The sequence below is a fragment of the Perognathus longimembris genome, chromosome 22 (assembly GCF_023159225.1).
Source record: "Perognathus longimembris pacificus isolate PPM17 chromosome 22, ASM2315922v1, whole genome shotgun sequence".
NCBI lineage: Eukaryota > Metazoa > Chordata > Mammalia > Rodentia > Heteromyidae > Perognathus > Perognathus longimembris.
In genome coordinates this window covers 10,286,689-10,311,966 of record NC_063182.1, presented here as the reverse complement: position 1 = coordinate 10,311,966, position 25,278 = coordinate 10,286,689, and the positions used below count along the sequence as shown (strand labels likewise).

Genomic DNA, 25,278 nt, shown 5'->3' with positions numbered 1-25,278 from the left:
CCTTACGAATATCCTATAGGTTTCTGCTTTGTAAAATATTGCTTGTATGATCTCACACATGTAACCTGTAGAGGTAGGTAGGGAAGTAGAGGAATGTAAAGGATGTCACTATCTTCTACTTGCCACAATATTGGTTGGAATGGAAATAAGTAGTAAATCTTTATAGCTAGTTAGTCTATACATGCCAAAATTTTACCTAGAATAGGAAAAAATTTGTCCTCATAATCCCAGTTTAAGAATTAAAAATCCTACAAATATACTTTCTCAAGCATACAAAGATTCATTCAGCATTGTGAGAGTGAGGTAATGGTACTAACTTGTTGCTGGAGAGATTTTGTACTAGGAGAAAACGACAACTAGCAGTTTTTCAGGAATGTTAAACTGCTGTCATATTTCAGTGTTGCTTTCCCACACAGGGGGTGAGTCGTATTTTTATGTTGTCTCAGTCTATTATTGATCTATTGTATTGTTTCCATGGCCTATTTCTAATAGCCAGAGCAAATTCTTAATATGCATAACAACAAGAAATACTTAATATAGAAAAATACAATGAAATTGAAGTCAAATCTTGATTACTTTCTACATCTTAGCAAAGATTTTAAAGTTTGGTATGACCATCATTGCTAAGGTTTGGAGAAATAAACACCATATGGAGTCTAATGGATGGAACTGGAGATCATCATGATAAATGAAATAAGCTGGACTCAGAAAGTCGAGTATTGCATGTTATACATTAAAAACCACTCCATCCTGGCTGAGGTCTTAGCTTGTGAGAGTTAGCTTAATCCTGAAAAGAGCAGCAGAAACACTCCTTTTGTTTTTTGCTTAACATATATGGCATACCAGAAAAATGGCAAATTCTAAGTTTGTCCGTTTTTTTATTCACAAAATATTTATTGAGTTTTGCTATGTAAGTAATCTCCTACCTGCTGGTGATAATAAGTACAACAGAGTCCCTACCCAAGAGAAAATGGAGAACAAATAAGTCAGCATGTTAGTTTTTTGTCATTGTGACAGATCCTGAGAGAAAATTTAACCGGATGAAATATATATTTTGTCTCATGGCTTCAGAGGTTTCAGTCTGTACTCTGGCACTCTGCATTCCTTTACTTTGGGCCTGCAGTGAGGCAACATATCTTGCCAGTAAGAATGTGTGGAGGAGTAAGCTATTCACCTCATAGCAACCAGGAAGCAAACACAGAAACAGGAAAGAGTCAAGGATAAGATACCCTATCTGCGCGCGCGCGCACACACACACACACACACACACACACACACACACACACACACACACACACACACACACACACGCCTGCTTGTTTCATCTGCCTGGGCACCAACTTTTTAAACGTGTGAGCCTATGAGGGACACTTCATATCCACACCATAATGTTAGCAGTAAGATTGTCACATTACAGATTAAATGACAGCCATAGGTGCAGAGTGCTGTTATGGGTCATGGTGTTTAATTCAGTCAGGTAACTCTCCAGCTACGTGTAAGTCTTGCATTATCTACACAGTTGGTGGCAACAGGACAGAATGGCAGAGGGTATGCTGGACCAAATAAAGTCATGGTCAGGAGTGTCTAAGTCATTTAACTGTTTTGTGGATGTCTTCTGATAATAAATGAGAAAATACTTAGGCCAGCATAATATATGACTAAAGGCAGCAATTCCTTTGTGTTAAAGTATATTTTATATCTCTGGAAATTAAAATATCTTTTAGTACCTTAGTGTTCCACACATGTGATCTCAGTAAGATGATCATGAAACATCAGCCATGTTCTGAAGTTCTTTTTTAAGAAATATAAACCTGTGTCATAATTAGCACAATTAACTCTGAAGCATTTTAGAGTATCTACTAGCCAGTAATAACTCCTCCAGGACAAACGTTATAATCTCTGATATTACATTAGCTGATGAGCTATGGACTAGGTAGGAAAATTGAGTGGCTAAGGACAGTGGCACTAAGCCACGGGAGTTTGAATCCTAGTTCTGTTAATGCTCACTGTGTTACCTTTGATAACTTTCTTCTCTCTGTGTTTTATTCTTTTATGTATAAAATTAAATTTACTAATACGGTTAGATTGATTGCATCTTAATATTGTTGAGTTGCTACATGTGAAAGCACTTTAAATCTGTACCTGGCACATGACAAGCATGTTATAAAGGTCAGTGATGACAGCAACAGTAAATGATGATGCCATATTTCATCAGTGAATGACACAGCCACAACAGGCAATTATATTAACTACATAATTCACTTGCTGTGTATCAAACCATTATATACTGATTATATTGCCTGTTCTTAAATTTTGAAGCTTTTGACACTTCATTAGAAGAATGATTATATGATTACTGTACTAAAAATACTTAGCAAAGAAAAAAGTGGTTTTTAGTCACTTTTTAAAAGAAAAAAGAGCTGGGCACTGGTGGCTCCTGCCTGTAGTCCTAACTACTCAGGAGACTGAGATCCAAGGATCATGGTTTGAAGACAGCCAGGCAGGAAAGTCTGTGAGTATTCTAGAGCACTAGCTTGCAGTAAAGGAAACTCAGGGACAGGGCCCAGTTCCTGAGTTAAAGTCCCAGGACCAACATCAAAAAAGAAGACAGAAAAGAAAAGAATAGAGAGGGAAAGAGGGGGGAGGGGAGGGGGAGGAGGGAGAAAGGGAGGGAGGGAGAGAGGGAGATAGAGAGGGAGGGAGGGAGGGAGGGAGGGAGAGAGGGAAAGAAAAAGAAAAGTTTGTAATATGAATACTTTGGCTTAACATTCTGACATATGGCTTTCTAGTGAAGTTAGTGAGAAATGCTACAAAAATGTTATGTGATGAAAAATTTTTCAAAACCTTTCACTATTAAGGATATTTATATTCTTAATGTGTTATAGGATTTATGTTTTTGGAAGCTAAGAGTAATAACTGCCATGACTTGATAATAACTTGACTAAATCAAGATGTTAAATAGAATTGTCATACATTTATTAATCAAAGTAATTTAATTAGATTTACTAACAATACAAAAATGTTGCTTTTAATAATTTGAATTAAATTTTCATGCATATTTGCTAATTTGAACTTTTTTTAACAGTCAATTCAGCATCCGCTCCAGTTTCATTTTCCACACCAATTCTTTCTCCAAGTGTGATCACTGATCTTGAAGGCTTAAATTTGTCTACTTCTTCACCAGCCATCAGTGTAAGTTAAATACACTAGCACAGTTTTTTTATGATGCCTTTGAGTTTTTCATTTTTCAAAATAATCTAAGTAGATTTCTTAGTCTTGAGTAGTTTTTCTTTCTAACAAAAAGTCCAATGCAGAAAACACTTTCTAATTTGTTAATGTTTTAAAGTTTTATGCAGACCATTTTCATCTCAGTTTACTTCTGTTTGTTATCTACATTTACTTATGTACATTTTTCTCTGGCACTGCTCTATATCTGTAGCATTTAGGTTTCTTTGTCATAAAAAAATTTTGTGCAGCTGGGTATACCAATAGTCCCAGCTACTCTTGAGCCTAAGACAGGAAGATTGCATGTTTCTAGCTAGTCTAATAAAAGTAATGAGAGGCTTGGGAATGTGGCTTAGTGGTAGAATGTGGCTTAGCCTAGCGTACATGAAGCACTTGGGTTCAATTCCTGGTAAAACATAAACAAAAAAACAAAATTAATACAATTAAAAGAAAAAATAACCACTTAAATTATTTTTTTAAATGAGAACCTGTTGCCAAGAAAAAGAAATAAAACCAGTTTCACTATTTGTTCTAGCCCTTTGAAGTATGTATTCATAACACAAAGATTCTTTTTAAATAATGTCTAATAGTAAGTATAAGAAAAGTCTTTAGTTTTACCAACTCTGTGATGAAGATGGGGTATAAAGGCAGCACTTGTTTGTTTTGCATAATCAGTTCATCAACAGATGGCTTTATAAATGGGGAACATTTTTTCTAATCCATTTCTTATTAGCATACATTAGTTATATAAGGGGGAGGGAATGTTGTGACATATCAATGCATGTCCATAATGTATTCCAGTCAGTCTCCCCCACTCCATCATTCTCCTTTTCCTCCCTACCTGCTTCGTAACGCAGTTCTTTAATGACCTAGTTTCTCAGTTAGATTTAATATCACCAGGACCAGGGTACAGCATTTCATGATATTTCTCACAAAGTAACGAAGCAGTGCTATAAGAATTGTGCTCAACAGGAGCTCATTGAGCTTGCATCCAGGCACATTTCTTCCCTTTGTCATAGTCTGTGTTGAGAAAGACATTAGCACTTATGAACTAAAACCAACTATTAGCAGGTGTATTAATCAATTAGTTTTATCATTGTTGTGAACCAATACCAGATGGAAACAACATGAAAGAGAAAAGGAAGTATGTTATCTCATTTTCAGTTCATCATACCAGGGTACCCATGATGGAAGAGACCAGTTGATATAATGCAGGAAGCAAAGACAGGGCAAGGCAGAATCTGGGAACTGGATTTCATACAAGTAGACCATGAATCCTAAAGATTTCACAGCCTTCCCAAAAGTATTCAGTACGTGAGCCATTGGGGAAATGCTCATAGCCAAACAGTTAACAGTAGGTTAAACCATCTCTTAGTGGTTTTGTTTTGTTGTGTTTTTTTTTCTTGTCCTTAAAATCAGAAAATTGATTATTGTCTAGCAACTGAAATTCAAGGATCACCTGAACCAACTACCTCTAGCTTTTCCTTAAACTCTGATCTTACAGCAACCCATTTGTATCTTGAAATGATCTAGCTATTCTTTACTGCAGCTAAAAACTTATTTCTCTGGTATTTCATTCTGCTTATTAAATATTTCTAAAAGAAATGATAGCTTTGGTAAAATCTTTGCTTAGTTGCTTTAGACACATAGAAATTCATTCCATCACAACCCAATCAAAAGTTTTCCATCCATCTCATTTTCTTAATACTATTGTTTTCATTAACCTAGCTTAAAGTAAATCTACAGTATGAGTTTATTATAGTTAATGACTGTATAATATGAGAGTTTTAAAAACTTACAAACTTTACTATAGGAAGCTTATTTTTAAAAATATTAAGGGTGTGTTTCCTTAAAATTTAAAACCTAGCAGTATAGATGTTGGCAAAGAAAGTTACAGCCAGGCACCAGTGGTTCATACCTGTAATCCTAGCTATTCAGGAGGCTGAGATCTGAGGATCGTGGTTAAAAGTTAGCCCAAGCAAGAAAGTCCATGAGATTCTTATCTATAGTTAACCACCAAGAAGCTAAAAGTGGAGCTATGGCTCAAGTGGAAGAATGCTAACTTTAAGCAAATAAAGCTTGGAGACAGCACACAGGCCCCTGGTGTAAGCCCTAGGACTAGTAACACCCCCCCCCCCCAAAAAAACAAAACAAAACATATAGCTTGTAGAAATGTATATTGGTGAAACCACTATTTGGAGAGTGAAAATAGTTAACTTGACTCTATCCATCACTGTGATCCGACAGTCTATGTGGTTATTTGTTAAATACATGCTGGGATATTCAAAGGTACATTAGAAGGGCAAAACATTGGAAACAAGCCAAATGTCTGTACCTAGTATACATATGCACATTGTGGTATAAATATACAATAAAACACTGCCAGTTGTTAAAATATTTTTTACTTATATTATCCATGCAATATGAGATGGAAATTTTAAAAATAGTTCAACAAGAGGAATTCACAATCCTAAAATGAATGTAAAGCAATATCTGCCTTTGAAAAATCCAACTACAGACAATGACTTTCAGATTGCAAGATGCTGTCTGTATTCCTCAGCTCTTGTATTCCTGAAAATGGCCATAGAAGCCTGCAGTGTAAAGGAGCTTTCATTTGTATAATTGTGAAGGTACTTACTAATATGTTCCCTAATGTTTATGTTGTTTATAGAACACAGTAAAATCTTCTATATATTTGTATTCTGAAACAAGTGCATAAGATACTTGGTCACAGGGGCTGGGGATATGGCCTAGTGGCAAGAGTGCTTGCCTTGTGTACATGAGGCCCTGGGTTCGATTCCCCAGCACCACATATACAGAAAATGGCCAGAAGTGGCGCTGTGGCTCAAGTGGCAGAGTGCTAGCCTTGAGCAAGAAGAAGCCAGGGACAGTGCTCAGGCCCTGAGTCCAAGCCCCAGGACTGGCCAAAAAAAAAAAAAAAAAGATACTTGGTCATAATTTTTCATTTACTTGACTTTTTTTTCTAAACTGTATAACAAAGTTACTCTGCTAAGATTACTATGCTAATATATAGTCCCTTCTTAAATTAGGAACTCACAGTTTACTGAGTGAAACAGAGTAGAAAACTTTAAATGTTAAAGTACACAGTGAAGTGCACAAGTAATTCCAAAACAAGCACTATCAGTAAAGAGCATCGGTATTGACATTTGTGTTGAGTGTTGAAATGACAGAGAGCAAGAAGAAAAAGAGGTAAGTATTTCAGAAACGGCATTGTTTATATGAGGAGAGAAAGAAATACCTATATTATATGAAGCTGGTAAAATGTCTTAAAACCTTATAAGACTTTGAAAAGGTAGTATGATGACTTTTGAGAGGTTATTTACATCGATTAATTCTTTATTTTATATGGCTGTGTGGAAGAATAAAAGAGGGGCTTTGTGGTTTTTAGATAACTGAGGTTCCTATTTGAATAAACTGGATGCTATTCTACCTAAGACATAAAACAAGAGAGGACAATAAGAGTGGAAGTTAATTTGATACATTTGAATCTGAGTGCTTGTGGAACATCAAGTTGAAAATGTACAATAAGAAAGGAAACATCTATTCTGAATTTCATAGAAAAATCAGGACCAACTGTTTAAAAATATGTCCTCACACACATACTGAAAGCCATCAGAATATTAATAATTTAGGGAGGGGAAATAGAATAGCCTATTGGGGCACATGTAAGGTAGAATATAGGGAAACAGAATGCTTTTAAGAATCAACGAAGGCAAAGTCAAATAAAAGTAGTGGAAGAGGAAGTACATGGTGGGGGAAGGGCGTGGGTACCAGAGACTCAAATGTCAATTGCTGCTAGCAATGCAAATCCCCTGACTGCTCCAATTGACAGAGCTTTTAGAAAAGAATTTACACATGGGACCTGGAAACAAAGTCTTGAATAAGTTTGCCTGCACCACTAGAGTAAAAGAAGAATCATGTTCCTGGCAGAGGAAATACTGACTTTGAAGGCCTGGGTTATGAAAGACCTCAGGATGTTGCAAAAACGGTAGTTCAGTAGAGCCAAGATAACTTTGTGTGCAAGGACCAGGCCTAATGTCTGAGCAGTGCTTGGTGATACACTCTCCCGGGAAAATTGTATTAATGATTACTTAACCTCTTGCTTCCCAGTATTATGATATCCTGACATACGTAGAAAAGTAACACTATCTTACTGTGCTTTGGGGTAAACAGGATGCTGAAGGATATTAGAAGAGCGCCCTGTACTACAGGACCAACCTGACATCTTACAGTGGGTCAACATCACAGCACACCTCTAACCAATTTAGTGAGGAAGCTCTGACCTTGATACAATAAAAAAATAACAGCTTGGACCTGCATGGATCACAATTTAATTTAGGAGGGTGCAAAAAGGCCCAACTTGGGAGGGGAAAAAGTGGGACAAATGAAGGAGAGGCTAACACTATTGAAAAAGAAATGCACTTACTACTGAACTTATGTAACTGTATATCACCTTTACAATACAATTTAAAGGGAAAAAAAAGTCTGGGAAAAAAACCTGATCCTTATAAAAAAAACAAAACAAAATATAGTATATTGAGGAACCATAATTTGAACACTGGTCCATAGAAGAAAGAATAGAACTGACAAAACAATCTTAATTTGGTAAATATGCTGTTTAGTTAGCCAAACACAAGTTTAAACAGGCACAGTGTTCTAGTTTGGTAGATTTGCCCAAGATTTTTTATATATACTACAAGTTTAAAACTAAAGCATCCTCAGTTTAAAAAAAAATTTTAGCAACTCGCAGAAATTTTAGCAACTCACAGAATCCAGGAAAGCATTAGTCTTAGGATAAGGGTTTATTATAGGCAAAGATGACAAATTAGAACCAGAAAAACAAGAGACACATAGGATATATTCTGAGAGAGTTCCAAAAGCAGCACTTCTTGGTTACTCCACTGGCATCAAAATATGACAATATGATGGAATACTGCCAGCGAGAAGCTCACAGCATTTCAGTGCCAAAGTTTTCAGTTGAGGCTTTATTACATACACATAGTTGGAATTAATTACTGCTGTTTGGTTCAACTCAGTCTCCATCCCTCCACTCTCCTTCTAATCAGGCTCACATGGTTGACGTTTCTGGCTTAGTCAGCACCCATCCTGAGTTAGCTCCTAGCATAAGCCCTCTAGAGGCTAATCATGAATTGCTTCAGTGATACAAATTGACAGATGTGAGCCCAAAGATCTCATTTTGAGGGTAATTCTACTGTTCTAGAGATGATCTCTCAAGAGCCGAGACGAAAACCCAGTCTCTTTTTAGGGATGCTACATTCCACATAGACCTATTCCAATTAAGTGTTAAATCTACTCAAGTGTTTATTCAGGCCAGCATACAAAGACAGAGTGAGAAGCAAGATGGGCAAGATTCCTGCCCTCGTGGAGAGCACTGCATTATGGGTTCTCTTTTCACCCTTATGTGATTTGGGGGTGCAAACTAGTGAAGACAACAACAGACCAAACCAAGGGCCCGCACATGTGATTACCAGTAGTCAGCATGGAACTTCTTGTGCCCAGGGAAAGATGGCATTTGACATCCTGACCAGGAAGCCATGTAACATGTGTCCTAAGATTGACAACCGAAAGGATCAGAAGAAGGAAAACCTGGTGTATTTTTCTTGAATTTAGTTTTACAGAGAAGGGCAAAGAAAAGGCTTTAAAAAAAAATAAAAATATACAGGGGGAGGGGGGAGGGGGGTATGAGGGACAAGGTAACAAACAGTACAAGAAATGTATACAATGCCTAACGTATGAAACTGTAACCTCTCTGTACATCAGTTTTATAATAAAAACTTAAAAAAAAATAAAAATATGTAAAATAAATATAGCTTCTGGAGTTAGTTTCTATCATTCTGTAAGGTTGTTTAGTAAGGAAAGTTGACTAACAAGTAGGCTTATGGGTTTTTGCTATTGAAAGAAAACGTAATCAAGTTCTCTCTGTGTTGAGAGATGAAGTCTCTCAACACAGAGAAAAGTAAAGTAAAGAAAGGCCTCCATCAAAACTTCTTAAAAAAAAAAAAAAAGATCATTCTGTTTGCTTTAAAATAATAAGTAAAACCTAAGCGTAATTCTAAGCAGAAGAATCTGACTCACTGTTTAAAATCCACCAAACCAGTATTTGGAATTATTAGGGTAATTATATGTTAATATAATGATTATCATGATTGAAGTTGTCTCATACTTAGGATTTTATTTTTTCCTGAGTAATTTTTATCATACCTTCTTTATCCCCTTCTGTTTTTGGGGTTTTTTTCCTCCTTCCCTCCCTCAGTTGCTACTGGGAGAGCAGTTGAGGTGAGAGAAAGGGAGAAAACAATTGCCTAACTCTTAAACTACTTGAATACCAGGGTTGATCAAGTTGTTCTGCAAGGACAGATTTCTTTGAAATACATCTCAAATAAATTCTCAAATATAAGCACTTACTAAGTCATGGGATTTCATGAATATGTTGTCACAGAAATGACAATCTGCGTGTGATAGTTTGTTTTCTTAAATGGTTAGAAGAACTACTTAAAAAATTATAATGTCATTATAGTTAAGGTATAGCCAAGTCCCAGGCTGAGGGACAAGTCTGGCTAACATGAAATTCCTTTGGGTTTAGAGCAGAAAGGAATTATAAGTAAAAATTAGAAATAATTTTGTCATTTTAAATTTGGAGAAAATCCTTTATTTGTTCTGATGAAAATGTCAGTAGTCACAGAACTGTGGTAAAAATAATGAAAAATCACTGGTCTGGGTCTGCTTAAATTGAAAACATTTTTAATTAAAGTTTTATAGTATGTTGTACTTCCATTGCCTCACTGTGTCTCATCTTGTTCTTTTATTCAGTTCTCTTCTAGGTTTGAATTGCTTTAATTTTTGAGTTAAACTTTAAGTTATATCTTCTTATTTATTCATCTTTTTGTTTCTGTACTAGTTTTGAGGTCTCTTAGTTGCATCAGACCATTTTCATCTATTTCTTTTCTAGATTATTACAAAGACCTACTTTTAAAGAAAGGATTATAAGTTTGAATGGTAGACATTTTGTTGTTGTTGCAAAATACTTTTAACTGATTTCAGCAAATCGGTGCCAGTATAAGTCTTTAACTGGTGAATAGTATTCATAATGCTTACCAGTGTTACAGTAAAGTTCTCCACAGTTATTTAGTAATGTTTGTGACAAGCAACCCAAGTCATTGAGATTACTTCCATCAATTGCATATAGCTAAGATCAAATTCCTTTGGTTTTAGAGGAGAAATTATGAGCCAAAATTAAAAATAATTTTGTCATTTTCGACTTGGGAAATATCTTTTGTTTCTTCTGATGAAAATGTTAGTAGTCATGGCGTGTAGTAAAAAAGAATGATAAATAACAGAAAGCTTAAGGAACTCTGGATATGAAAAACAGATCTACAAAAAGCAAGCTTTTAAAAGCAAATTATATGTGTAAAAACTCTTAATTTTTGGTAATATATGTTTAGTTAAATAAGTGCTCAAAATGATAATCTTAGGAAAGAGTAGGGTAGATCTTAGCTATATGCAATTGATGTAGTAATATCAATTGGTGTATTTCAAGTCTTGTTGCTTCTGTTGAATTGTGGTATTTCCAATGAAGAACACTTTTTTAGCTTTAAGATATTATTAGGCATTTGTCATTACATATTTATCAGCCGTATTCACTAGTTATTAGTGTTTTTCTTTAAAAACAAAAAACTCTTATACTCCCCCAAAGGAACAAACTGCTGTTGATATGGCTCAAATGGTAGAGCACTTATCTAGCAAACATAAGGCCCTAAGTTCAAAACCCAGTCCTTTAAACAGGGGCAAATAAGTTCTTCCAGGGGAGAATGATGGAGGGGGTAACACTGATCAAGATGCCATATAAACTGGCAGATTGAATTCAAACTACTTTGTACTACTTAAATATAATTGGCCAAATATTGACCCCTCCCTCCCTCCTTCCCTTTCTTCCTTCTTTCCTTCCTTCTTTCTCTACCCTTCTTGTCTCCCTTCTTCCCTCTTTCCCTCCCTATGGGCTAATGATTGAACTCGGGACCTTATAAATGCTAAGCCTAGATAATTTTGAATCTTAGTGATGAATCCTTAAGTTTGTTATATTAATCTGCTTTGTCTGTGTTGGAAAGCCTCATCTGGGAAATGATGGATTCAGAATGGCTTGTTTCTAAGTGCTTCCAACTCTTAAATTTCTAAGGCATCTAAAGAACTTCAAATGACATTGACTAAGGGAAGGATTACCTTCTTTTTTGTATTTGAAATACTGACAAATGAAGAGAGGAAGGGGAGAGTACAGTTAAGAATTTAATGTATATCTTACAAAATTAAGAAGAGAGAGGGAGGGAGTGAGCTGGGGAGGAATGGGTGAGAACATTGAAAGGGGTGGTGACATTAACCAAGATATATTGTAGTCATAATCAGCTTTATTAAATGGCAACTTCATTGTACAGCTACTTAAAGATAAAATGAAATTGCTTAAAATATTCTGTTGTTAATATTTATGTGATAACATCGAGAGAATTTTCTCCATTGAACATGTGTCTAGAAACGTTGTGTTCCTTTAAACATAACATTTCTATATTACTTCACATGTAATGTTTCAGACAGTAAAATGTAGAATAAGTTATTACTTAAGCTATTAAGTTAACTTAATAACCTGGTCTTCACATTTCTTAAGTACGCTCTTGATTTGGCTAAAAATATAGGAAGATAAATTGAGAAACTAAAACTACCATTTTGACTTTATTTCCCTGTCAACAGAGGAGATTACCTAAAAATTTAAAGCACATCTTTCTAAGGTAACATTTACCTCCTCACATCTTTAGCAGCTATCAGACATGACATGGGACATATTCATTGACCCTAAAAATTTTCATCAGTATCATGCACTGAAAGGGGGCAGCCCCAGCCAGACAAGAGGCTCATTTCAATTTTAACGGCTGTAATTAAAGGTTAATTCACTGAGTCAGGATTAACGAGGAAAGTACAAATGATAGGCAAGCAGCTGCCTTTATAATACAAGATTAGAACAATGCAATTACAATAAGAATTAGAAAAAATCAACTTCCAGAAAGGATCTTTTAATGAACGAATTAAATTGTAATCTTTAAACAAGTATATAAAATAGAGCTCCTAATCCTGTAAAATGATATTATATACTTAAGCATATTTCATTAACTGTCAAAATAATGCCTAACACTACGAAGTTTTCTGGTTTGTGAGTTACTTTGCATATATATGTCTGGATTGTTAACTAGCAAGACATCTCAAGGCTCCTTTTAATTATGCTCAGATCTTTCCTGAATCTCAATTCATCTTTCCTTTTACCTACCTATCAAGTCTCTATTCTGTGTATACCTTTAAACTACTTTGAAGGTAGTATGTACCTCCTCACATCTTTAGCAATCTATCCCCATCAAATCCTACCCCAATGATACTCCCAGTTATAAGTATACCTTCAAACTACGTTTCTTATATGGTATATTTTTAAACCTCGTTTTTATCTAGTGTTCACTTAAAAATTGACATATCATTTTACATACATTCTGTTTATATAATTTATAATTACTCAAAGTTTAAGCTCATCACTATATTTTATGCAGTTCATAGTACAACACATTTTTTTGTGACATAGCTTTAACCTTGGGACATTGATATAAGCTTTTATATGGGTTGTATATTTCCTACATAACTACTAAAATACTTTTTGTGTTAAGCATTCTTTTATGAAGTCCCTTGCATAATGATTGGCACATAGTAAGACCTCAGCAAATATCATTTTAATCAGTTTTATGTTAATATGATTTAAACCATTTGCTCATTTTTAATTGGTTGCATCCTCAATTTTATCAGATTTTGTACAGCTATTACAGGATTTGAAAAGAAATTGTAGGCATTTAAAGATAAAAAGAAAATATTTGTCCATTACAAATTCAGGCTATCGAAAACTATTCCTCAAAAATTGAGATTCCATAAAAGGGCATCATATATTGTCAATCACACTGGAACTAATTCAGTGTAATAAATCTGTATGCAAGAATAAATCTAGGTATTGATTCCTAAAACCTAATAATTCAATTGCATCATTGCTAGAAAAAAATATATGGTGCTATGTGAAAATTATGTAGCTTGTGATATGCAAATTATGAGCACTGCTGCTATTACAATAGAAATGACTTATAGATATAATATAGACTTGTTAAAGTGATCTTTTTTATTTTGTTGTTAAGCTGACAAGTATTAGAGAACATGCTTTATGTATACTTTGTGAGAAGTCTAAGGAAAATTGATAGTGTTTCATTGGTATTTAGATTATCCCAAGCATTGTATTTGGAGTGGGACAGCATGCTGTTTTGAACAATGTTTTGACATTAAGAACTCCACAAAATAGTATTTAAGCCCCCTTTGGCGTGGGCAGTTGATAACTTTTCATTCATAATTAGCTCATAGAGAACCGAGAGACATTTCAGGGAAATTGAACTGTCAGTGGGTAGAAACAAGCATTTGACCTCATCACATTGAGTGGGGCCCATCATAATTTGTTCATTTGGTGCCCATCAGCCCAGCCTCATCTCTCATACGGCACCTTGCTGACCTTCCCTCTCCAATTCCGCTCAGTTCAGCTTTAATTATGACTCTGCAGACCTGAAGAAATATTGCAGCTTGCTCTCAAAAACCCTGAACTGCCACTCACCAAAAGATTGGTTTTTAACAGGTAATAAATGCCCAGAGGAAATGGTACTATGTCCATACAGAGAATCATGGCTTCTTTTGAGATTTTCCTGGCTCTCAAGTGTGTCACTGTTGCCTGGTGAAATTGTATTCCTAATGCAGTAAGCTTGTGACTAAATTCACTGCTAAAAGGAAATATCATGAGTACTTTAACTTAGGTAACTTTTTACTCCACAGACGAAATTCTCAGTTACTTGGTTATCTAGTCAATTTGTTGAGTCCTTTTTCAAATTATAGAAAGTTGAGAAACATAATTAAGTCATTTAGGTAAAATATTCATATTTTTAGAATATTGCATTTTTACTTTTTTAATTAATAATTACTTTGGGGGATATTAACTACTCCAAAAAGAGAAAACAAGCAATCATAAACTCATCCTCTACCAATATAATTGTAATTCATCCAATCACCTGGCCAGAGGAACCCACCGAGTACTCTGCTGAGTTAACAGTGTTGTCTCTAATGATAAAAGTAAACAGAAGTTTAAAATAAAGTTAAAAATGAAGTTTAAAATAAACACTCAGATTACCTACCATGCAACACACCATGACTATATTTTTGAAATGCAAGTTGACAGCAATCAGAGTCTATGTAGAAAAAAATACAAAGCTTTGAAAATAATAAAACTTCTGCTTTCAAATTATATCCCTAAAGATTTCACTGCAAATAAAAATATTGAAAATTGTAGTCCCATACTGCATATCCTTGTACTGAATGTTAAACTGTCAGCAGGATTTTCAGGTCATTTGACAAAAAGGATACAGGTGCAGTAGCTAGCAGTGAAGGTGACTGCTAGTTTCATCAATCACTTTGCCTTTCTTTAAGTTGATACATAATGGACCCCTTCAATCAGCTTCCTTGTTCTTTGTCACTTGTTTGGAAAGAAGAAGGAAAAAAAGAAAGGTGGAAAGGCTGGACTCTAAAGTCAAGGTTAGGAAATGACTTGTTAGTTATTTACTCAGGGCACAGAGGATGTCAGTTTGACGTCCTCTTCATAAAATGTCCTGTTTGTCCATGGAGATAAAAAGAATTAGGAGCCCATGCAGGCCTTTTGCCCTGCAGTGATGCTCAAAGGAGTGCTTGCTCCTAAGTGTAAATTTGAAGTTGAGACAGAGCATGTCTTACAGCAGAAAATGTTAGAATGCGTGTCCATTTTGCTTCTGGAAATTGCATCAAGTGTTTAATCAAAAAAGCATCGTGGTTGGTAGATTGTGAATACACAGTAGTCATCAACAAATTAGTCTTATGCCTTCTATCATACTTAAGTCAGAATTTTCTCAAATTCCTAGACTAAAGAAAAGGTTGAAGTTTTCACATAACTTTTTTGCTAAAACCATAGATACACCACTCACCAACTTTGAACACCTTGCTCATTTTAAATACTCAGAGAGTAGATATGACGGTTTAAAGAAACTATAAAAAATCACTGAGTTATTTTAATAAGTTCCTCATTAGAAACAAGATGTTTTAACTAAAAGAATACCACATACCTAGAGAAAGTTATCATCAGTTCATTAGTTCTTTGATAAATGGGGGGACACAGAATGGCAACACAAGTCTTTTTTTTCCCCCATCCCTTTTGAGCACATTATAAATGCTCTGAGCCTCACTCATGCTTTCTGGGGATATGTTTTTATGGATATGTGGTTCAGTACCTCTATCTTATTTCAAAGCCGTAAACCAAAGGGTGTTATTTTATATGTCAAGAGGCAGTATAATGGTCTGAGCAAGTCTTATATTAAACATAAAAATTATGTATCATAGCTGTGTGAAACTTTTCTTAGGTTCCCAAGAACAGTTTGGGGTAAAATAGTAATTATATGTTAATGTTCTTTATAGTCTTTACACTCTTGTTATTTGTGAAGGTACCTAGTTCTCTTTTGCTCTCAAGTAAACTTTAGGGATTGTAGTTTTCTTTCTACTTGTTTTGGATGTGTGTGTGTGTGTGTGTGTGTGTGTGTGTGTGTGTGTTGTTGGAGTTTGAACTCAGGCCTTGTTCTCACTTAACTTTGCTTATTTGCCCTCTGCTCTACAAATTGAGCCACGCCTCCAATCCTACCTTTTGCTAGTTATTAAGTCTCATGGACATTTTACTGGGGCTGGCCTCAGACCCCTGTCCTCTGGATCTGTGTCTCTTGATAAGCTAGGGTGATAGGTGTCAGCCATGGACATGACTGACTAATGTTTTTCCTTATGGAAATCTTCAGATCTGCTTATTTCTATTAGTAAATGTGAATGAAAGCTGTGAAATCTTGTTCTTAAGATGAAATGATACATTTCTGAAAAGACCCAACATGAGTTGGAAAATTATTACATACACTATGATTATTTCCCTGGTTCTTATTTAGTTGGTATGTTATATGAACGATAGTTAAACCATAACTAACCTGTCTCAAAGCTTACTGCTTATCAAATTTCATGCTTTAAACCAGATGATTATATTCATGTTTCCTCTCCCTGAGAACTAAATATGGAAAAGAGGATCCCTGGGTGACCACCGTTTCCTAGGGAAGTATAAAATATAGGAGTCAGAAATATGTAATAAAGAAAACAGAGTAGAAGCTAAGCTTTTTTTCTTTTTGTAAGTTGAGTGGAGAGTTAAGTAGCTATCATTTGTAAAACTTCATTAATACCATACAACGTCTTGACTGACTTAGCTGTGACTCCTTACATGTTTGCGTGGCAACTTCTTAACTTGTAGAGAACACAAGGAAAAGGTACTACTACTCAGTGATAACGTGGGTGGGCAATATCCTGTATTAAAGTGGCACTATGTTCTCAAAGAGTTGGATTTATTTCTGGACACCAGCGTTTTTAAAAGCAATGCATCATTCTCCATCCAACAAATGCCTTCCATAGCCAGTAATACGTTGGTTTGTCCATTTTCAGCCTGTAGTACAAAATAAATGAAAGCCAAGGACATTACAATTGGGAGGGAAGGAGGACTATTATTTAAAAGGCTTTTAAATGATGTCACTATATATTCTTTTAACAACATCCTTTAAAAGCCTTTGAAAAAATAGTCCCTCCCTCAGTTGTTAACAAAGACTGTACTGAGGACTGCTCTTTAAAAGGCTGTTAAATGGTGATCCTATATTTTTTAACATCAACATCATTTAGAAACCTTTTAGAGAACAGTGCTCTTCACCCACACTAACAGAGAGAAAAAAAGACATGGGGGAAGGGATTACTTTTTTAAAGGCCTTTGGATGGTACTATCAATAAATACAGCAATATTGTTATAAAAGCTTTTTCCAATGGTGATTCAACTTTTTTGATATGTACTTTTAACCTCATGACCCTTTGTTATTTGACAGATTGGTGTTTTAACATTGACTGAAAACTCAATTTACTAATAATCCCAAAAATGCCTTTCATTAAACTTTTTATAGTTTACAAATCAATTTCACATATCTGATCTCATCTGATCCTTGAAACAGCTCAGTGAATAAGATAGAGTATGTATAATTAGCCCCATTTTACTGAAGCGAAAAATAGGAGCACCTTAAGGTTTTGATTTACCTAAGAACTCATTTGAGGCGAAACTATAACCTAAGATCTCACTTGAGTTGAAACTAGAACCCATTTCACTTGGCATTTGGTCCAGTGCCCCCATCTACCTGTCTCTGGCTACTGCCCTTATCTCATTCTTTCTTTCTTTTTTTTTTTTTAAATAGCCCTGTTGGTTTTCTCAACAAGCCAACAAGCCAAAGTATTACAAGTTGATTACTTAAAATTAGTGTAAAAATTGGTTTCTTTAATTTCCTACTGAAGATAGATCTATAGATGGTAACTTTTTTTCTTTTTCATTTATTGTTATTGTAAAGGTGATCACAGAGGGGTTACAGTTATATAAGTCTGATAAAGAGTACATTTCTTTTTTTTACCAATGTCACCCTTTCCTCATGCTCTGTTTCCTCTCCCCCATTCCCAACCACAAGTTGTATAGTTCATTTTCAACGTAGTGTCCAGTGAGTACCACTGCTGCATTTGTTCACCCTATGTCCTACTATTTCTGTGCTCCCTCTTACCCTCCTAAAGACAGATAAACAAGACAAAAGGAAATGAAAACAAAAACAGCAACAAAGCAAATAAACCTCTGTTTCCACTTCTTGGAGTTGGTTGCAATAAACATTATTTTGGATGGGCAGCTACACATAGCTATTGTTCCTTTGTGATCCTCCCCTGAGAATATCCTACTTTAGTCTCTTCATTTACATTCTATGAATGCTTAGAGACTAGTATAACTTATCATGTCCTAATGTATTCTTTTTTCTTGGTTGTAATGGTGTTGTTAATATTGCAATCCCTATGAAATATGGCATTTAGTATCATCTCAATGTATAATTTTTTCTGGATATTATAGTACTCCAGACTTTTTCTTCAGATTCCTTTGCCTTACATATGCTTACAAAAAATCACCTAAAATTCATATCCAGTGCATTTTTGTGCTTTTTTCTTACTATCTTTAAGTCATTTTACTATACAAATCCAAACTTAGAGAAATTAATTGTCCTCTTTTCATCAAATTATTTGAAGATCTTCTAACTTGCCAATCCTAACTGTGCTTGACAAGAAGGAACCAACAAATCTTTGCTTCTGAAGAAAGACGTTTCACTTGTCAAAAACAGATGTCGCCTGGGAACACAAAGCCAGTGCTAGAGTCTTAGCAGATAGGTTCCAGTCCCAGGCATTGACTCAGAAAGATTTGTTCAGCCCTTGTCCTGTAATGTAAAGAAAACTGGATCCGTAGAAGGCTTTGCTAACACAGGCTGGACTCCAAAAGGTCTAAAGCTTCTACATAGCAAATAACCTTCTCTCCTGGTTCCCACCTCCTCACAGAAGAATTTGAAATATTTGTACACAGAGTAAGAAAACATGTTTATTTTAGTGTCTGTGTCTGTGTTTCTATCTATCTCATGGTATTAGAGAACCCATTTCCCATCCTTGCCCTGTGTTAGGAATTTTTTGGCAACCTGTGGTACTTGGTACTGGCATCCCGTGTGTATAGAGATCCTTTCCCCCTGGGTAACACCCAACAAAAACATCCCTGGAGGGATGGGTTACTTAAATTAACACAGGTTAATGCAACTCCCTTTCCAGTTTGTACATCAATTAAGATATGCTTCTTTTCTTACCTATAAGACTTTATCTAGATGAAAGCCATATCCCTCATCCCAGAAGACCCAATCCTGTAACTTAAAATTCACTTTAGAGGCAGTAGTTGCATCTCTGAAATAATAGGTCAACCATTAGTTTTCCTCACACTCCCACTGTGATGTGGTCTGGCTTTTCTGAGAATCTCTATTTTGATGTTGAAACTTGTAGGAAATATTTGCAGCATGACCTCGCTCACAATGACCTATAATTTTGTCTTGACAAAACCATTATTACCTGCAGGATTGTTGGTGTAAAGCTCCCAGGTGGTACTTCTACTCCAATCCATTTTTATCATCATCTTCCTTCCTTCTATGAAGCCAACTGACCATGTTCCGGTCCCTTCCTTGCCATCCTTATCTTCAGATCTCTTAATCACTGATGACCATAATGTCTCATACGTAATCTAGAGATTTCTAGACCACCATTGTCCTATCATTCATATGAATAACCTATGTAGTTTTTCACCTCTTTGCTCATAGGGTTTCAACCACACATACTTTTTAACTCAGAAATCCAATCTTGTGCTCTTGATGGACCTGTGATGCACCTAAGGCCCTTTATTCTTCCAAATTTTATTTCAGAGCTTAAATTTAAATAAGCCCTGAACAACAGATGTCAGTGTTCCCACAGATATGAATATCGAGATAGCTAGAGATAAGGTAACTTTTTTAGTAGCATGGGGCTAGTAAGTTACATGCCAACTTCAGTTTGTCTTTCTGTGTTCAAAGTTGTAATTTCCACCATATGTTGTTGAGCATATAAGGGAGCTACAATTTTAAGAAAATTATTTTGCAGAAGCATATGGTATAAATTGGAGTATAAAGAAGGGAAGACCAGTTAAAGTGACTTTTACAGTATGCAAGAAAAACAATAATGGAGTCAAAGACTGGAAGGGATGCCAAATTGTTAATTACAGTTAATTCTTAAGGAGATTCTACCTTTCTATCTATCTAATCTATCTGTAGATGAATCTATGTTAGCTACCCTGCACTGATATCTTCCTATTTTGCTTCCTTCTTATAGCTAGGATGACAGATACATACCATCATTCCTGATTTATTTGTTAAGGTCTTCCTAACTTTTTGCCTGGCAGACCTTGAACCACAATCCTCCTGATAGCCACTTTCTGTGTACTTGAAATCACATGAGCCACATGCCCGACCTGGGATCTTAGGTTTTATTTCCATAGTATTTCAGATACTTTTCAACAAATACTCACTTTTTAAAGACAGAAGTTTAAGAATAGTTTGAAGTGTCCATCAAGTAATAGCTATTCAGGAACCTAATATCTGAGGATTGAGGCTCAAAGACAGCAGCAAAGTTTACAAGACTCTAATTAGCCAGAAAATCCTAGGCTGGAGATGTGGTTCAAGAGGTAGGGTACCAGTAATGAGCAAATCAAGGCTCTCAGTCCAAGCCCTGATAACAGTATTGAAAAAAAAGAAATGAATGCTAGGAACAGTGCACATTTCTAAGTGTTGGAGTCTTATAAATAGAATTCAAAGACATCATTGCATCTCAGGCTTGTTACCTTTTTTTGTATTTTATCATTCATATTTTGAATGAGAAAGCAACAGAACCACTAATACCAAATGATTATGATATCTGTTATAAAGCAGCATAACACAAGGCATAATTTTTTTGTATGTGTGTAGAGTATTCTGGATTCTGGTGAAATTTACCATAACCAAATAATGGAATCCTTACAATAAATACTTTGAAAATCAGATATTTTTTATTAGTAGTATTAAAGTGAAAGTTATAAAGTTAAAAGGGAAAGATACATACACACACAAACATCATTTTAGGTTTTAAGCTTATTTTTTAATATTAAATATACTGACAATTTTTTTAAAAAAACATTAAATATACTGACAGTAAAGCTTTCATATTCACCTTTGGAGAGAGGAAAGAATAGAGTAGTATCATAAAGTAATTCTTCATCTCAAAGCCAGTATAAAGGGAATATGTCCTACATCCAGGGGGCCACAAACTTGATAGGGATCAAACCTTGTACTTCCTAGGCAAGTGCTTCTTCCACTGGGGTATATCCCCAGCCCAACAAACTATTTAAAAAAAATAATAAAAGGCCAGATAGTAAATATTTTCAGCCTTCTGAATCATAACCACTTAACATTGCCATTGTGGTACAAAAGTTGATATAGTATATAAGTGAGTAAGTGTGTTTCTGTTGCAGTAAATATTTATAAGCACTTAAAATAGGAGTTTCCTATACTTTATAAATTTTCTTTTGACTTCTCAACCCTCTGAAAAATGTAGACTTAAAGCTAAGGACTGGTGAACACACACCTGTAATCCTAGCTGCTCAGGAAGCTGAGATCTGCAGTACCACAGTTGAAGGCCAGCCCAGGCAGAGCAGTTTGCTATATACCATCTCCAAATAACAAGTGCAAGAATAAATAGAGACTTAGGTCAAGTGATAAGATGCACAAAACTCTGATTTCAAGCCTCAGAACCACCACCACCACCACCAATAAAAAAGAGTAATAACCATTCTCTGTGTGCAAGTTATATAGAAATTATCAAATAGCCAGTGGATTATATTTGACCTCCAGCTATCATTTGCTGGTGCCTTCCTCCTTAGCACCATGCATAAGTTAACATACTCATTTAATGTTCATAATACATTTTTAAATGCATTGGTTTAAAAATAAGTGAGAACGTAATTTATCATAATCTATACTGATTACTGAAAGTGGGTTTTCACAATTACTTCCTAGAATACCTAATTTACCCACATAAGAAAGTTCTCCCTATGATCACTTACCTAGTCTCTACGGGAAATAGTCTGAGATTCACTTACCTAGCTCGTTAGTCTCTATGGGAAATAGTCTGGGATATATTGAAATCTATTAGTTCTAGGAAGGTTATTTATATACTATCAAACCAGAAAGCCATGGTGAAAGAACCATCCACATTCACCAGACATTGCTTTGGCTTTGTTCCTTTGGTGATGAATAAATTAGATAAAACTGCTTTTTTCCAGATGTCGCCAGTATTGAAAATATGAAGACATTCTTTAATTTGTCTCTAACTGATATAAGAGAATCCCTTCACAAATTTTGCTCCTGAGTAGCATTCTACACTTGAGCTGCACCTCCAGTCAGCTTCACAGATTTTAAAGATTAACCTTGATGTGTTACTGAGAATGAGTATTATACTCAACAGTCACTTTACAGTAGTTGTACAGAGACTTATGTTGAAGTTTGGTGCATTCTGATCCCATTTTGTATTCGTGATAAACAAAAATGTAATAGGAAAAATCATTAGAATATCCAGTGTTTTAACTTTATTCATAAAGCTTGGAACTTCAAAGTATCAATAGAGGATGCTGAAAATGCATTTTACTTTTACTTTGGTCAGATGACTGTGATCTGATTTCTTAATTTCTATATTCGAAACCTTTTGAATTAGGTATATAATTAAAGCCTAACATTAAAAAAATAGTGTAATTCAGCAATAAAAATTCAAGAATAAAGTTTTATTTTCTAGATAAAATATATTTTATTGTATCAAATTTTAATGTTACTTTATAATGGTAAATTCCTTTAAAAGAATATTTAAACTATGTTGCATACTTCCTACCCCCACCAAGACATCAAAACATTGTAATCGTATATTAACTGTGTAAATTTTGCCTTTTTAAACATTGTGCCTTACTTTACTAAGTTTTGTTGAAATCTAGCTCTATATTTCAGAAAAATAACAGTATTTTATTCTTAATGAATAATAATTTACTCTTAAAAAGTCTAAAATCCTCATAATGTTTGTATTTGCCTATGATATACATTGCTTATCTGTTTATTAAACTTACTCAATACATGAATCCATAAAAAAAGGAAAATTCTCCCTATGTATAATAAATGGTTGTAAATAAGTAGTGATTTAAGATTTGAATATATTTCTTTTGAGTCTATGCTTTAGGTAAGAATTGACCAAATTTGCCTTTTCCTTTTGTAATCCTGACCTAGTTAGTAGATTTAATGCAATGAACTGAAAGTAAAATAAAGACTCACTCTCTCTACGGCATATTGATAAAATGACAACATTGTAGCTTTCTGCTCCACAAAATTGAGACATACATTGGCTTTAAAATCACTAATTTTAAATATGAAGCTTACCTCTGTTTACAGCTATTTTCTTACCTTATCGTTTTTATAAATCATATATAAATTGATTCTGCTATAAAATAAGCCAAACAGATAGATACAAAGAAATCATTTAATATCCTGCAGATCTTCAATGTTTTTTAAATTTAGAAAGCAGAATAGATTGTTAATGCTAAAAAATGATTGAGTAATATGAATTAAAGCATAAAGGTTGGGAAACATTGTTTTCATAAAGCTTTATGTGGAAATATCATCTTTGAAATACTAATGCAGGTGCTGAACAAGGTTTATTTTAAGCCACTTACTTTATATTCCATGTTTTATTTTTCAAATCTCATTCTAAATTTTATAATTCAATCATTTTGAACAGCTATGTTCAAAAGAAGTTTTACAACTTTAATCTTAATAATCTCCAAAAAAGCAGACATGCTATGTCATAAAATAACTATTAGTGACTAGTTTGTATCCTATAAATCTAACTTGAGTTGATAATATGGTCCATTACCAGCTAACTGCACAGAGTATTTTTCATTTTACACTCTTCAGTTACTTTTTAGTGAAGTGTTAAAAAATATGAAGCTTTTCTCCTCTCTAAAATTGCACGCTGTCTGTCTGTTATTAGGGAGATAACAGCTCTTATAAATGTTTCAGTAAGCACTAAGTAGACAGTTATGTGCACTCTCATTCCACGCTTATTTGCTTACTGTAATAAACTGATAAAATATGTGTGGTTTGTCTCTGTGTATCTGCAGGCATCATGAGTCACATAGATTTCCTTTAGAAATAATGTTGTGTCTGCAGAATTGATTGCTTATTTTCACAAACCATCTAAAGATACACAAACGACTTTTATTATTTAAACATATACTGGGTAAAGATTTGTAGAGGATCATCTTACTGTTACTTGATGCTTTTTGTTCTTTTAACTCTTGGGGGAAGCTATACTACTATAGCTATTGAACTGATTACTTCCTTAAGAATATGTCATAGTACAGGTGATCCGTATCATTTCCTTATAATGCAGCAAAATTTTTAACTCTTTGAACATCAGTGATCGGATAATTAAATCAAAATCTAATCTTTTCTAGCATTATTTCTTGCCCTCTGCTTTTTATACAAACTTGATTAAAATAATCCTTACAGCTGAAACTAGATTTTGCTAGTATTTCTACCATAGGAGGGCTAATAGTTAAGTTGTGTGTCTTTAAAAGATAGCATTTTAAAATTTCTGTGCAGTTAAGTATAATAGAAAATTTCAAGTCATTTCCTGAAATAAATGTTAGAATTAATCATCTCCACCCATCACCACATTGCAGTGAGACAGCTGTAGTATTTTTAGGAAATATGAGAATTGAACAGTCAGCATCCAAGTACAGGTATACCCAATTCTAGAAGTGTATTATTTGTAAAAATCTATATTTAAAATAGTAAAAATATACTTTGTGCCAAAGTGGTAAGATTATGTTTTATACAAGAATTTAAGTGAGTTAGTAGATAGGAAAACAAGTAATAAAAGTTAATTATATATTGTGTTAAAGAAAGAATCAAGTGGCTATGGAAAAAGAAAAAATGGAATCAGGAGGAAGAAATGCAGTTGGATTAAACCTCATTAATTGAGTAACAATGGAGCAAGACAAGTCAGAGCTAAGCCATAAGGGAGGAAGCATATTCCAGGCAGAGGGACTGCCCAGCGCCAAGGTCCTATGGTAGGGCTATGACCCACATAAAAGTATTGCCAATGGAAAGCTAGGAGCTGGTGGCTCAGACCCGTAATCCTAGCTATTCAGGACTCTGGTATATGAGGATTATAGTTCAAAGCCAGTCCAGGCAGGAAAATCTGTGAGACTCCTATCTCTGATTATCAAAAAGCTGGAAGTAGAGCTGTGGCTCAAGTAGTAGAGCATTAGCCTTAAGCAAAAAAGCTCTGGGACAGTGCCCAGGCCTGGTGTTCTAGCCTCACAAATAGCACCAGAAAAAAAAAAAAAAAAAAGATTGCCTATAGAGTTAGGGTGAC

At 34.7% G+C, this 25,278-nt stretch overlaps 1 protein-coding gene across 1 annotated transcript in view; it reads left to right on the top strand.

The window, feature by feature from the left end:
• The window catches only part of Ap3b1 (adaptor related protein complex 3 subunit beta 1), a 205,786-nt gene that overhangs the window by 141,493 nt on the left and 39,015 nt on the right, over positions 1 to 25,278 (top strand). Inside the window, exon 22 of the mRNA XM_048331505.1 lies at positions 3,086 to 3,192. Within this exon, the coding sequence (XP_048187462.1) occupies positions 3,086 to 3,192 (107 nt within the window). The remainder of the gene's footprint in view (positions 1 to 3,085; positions 3,193 to 25,278) is intronic.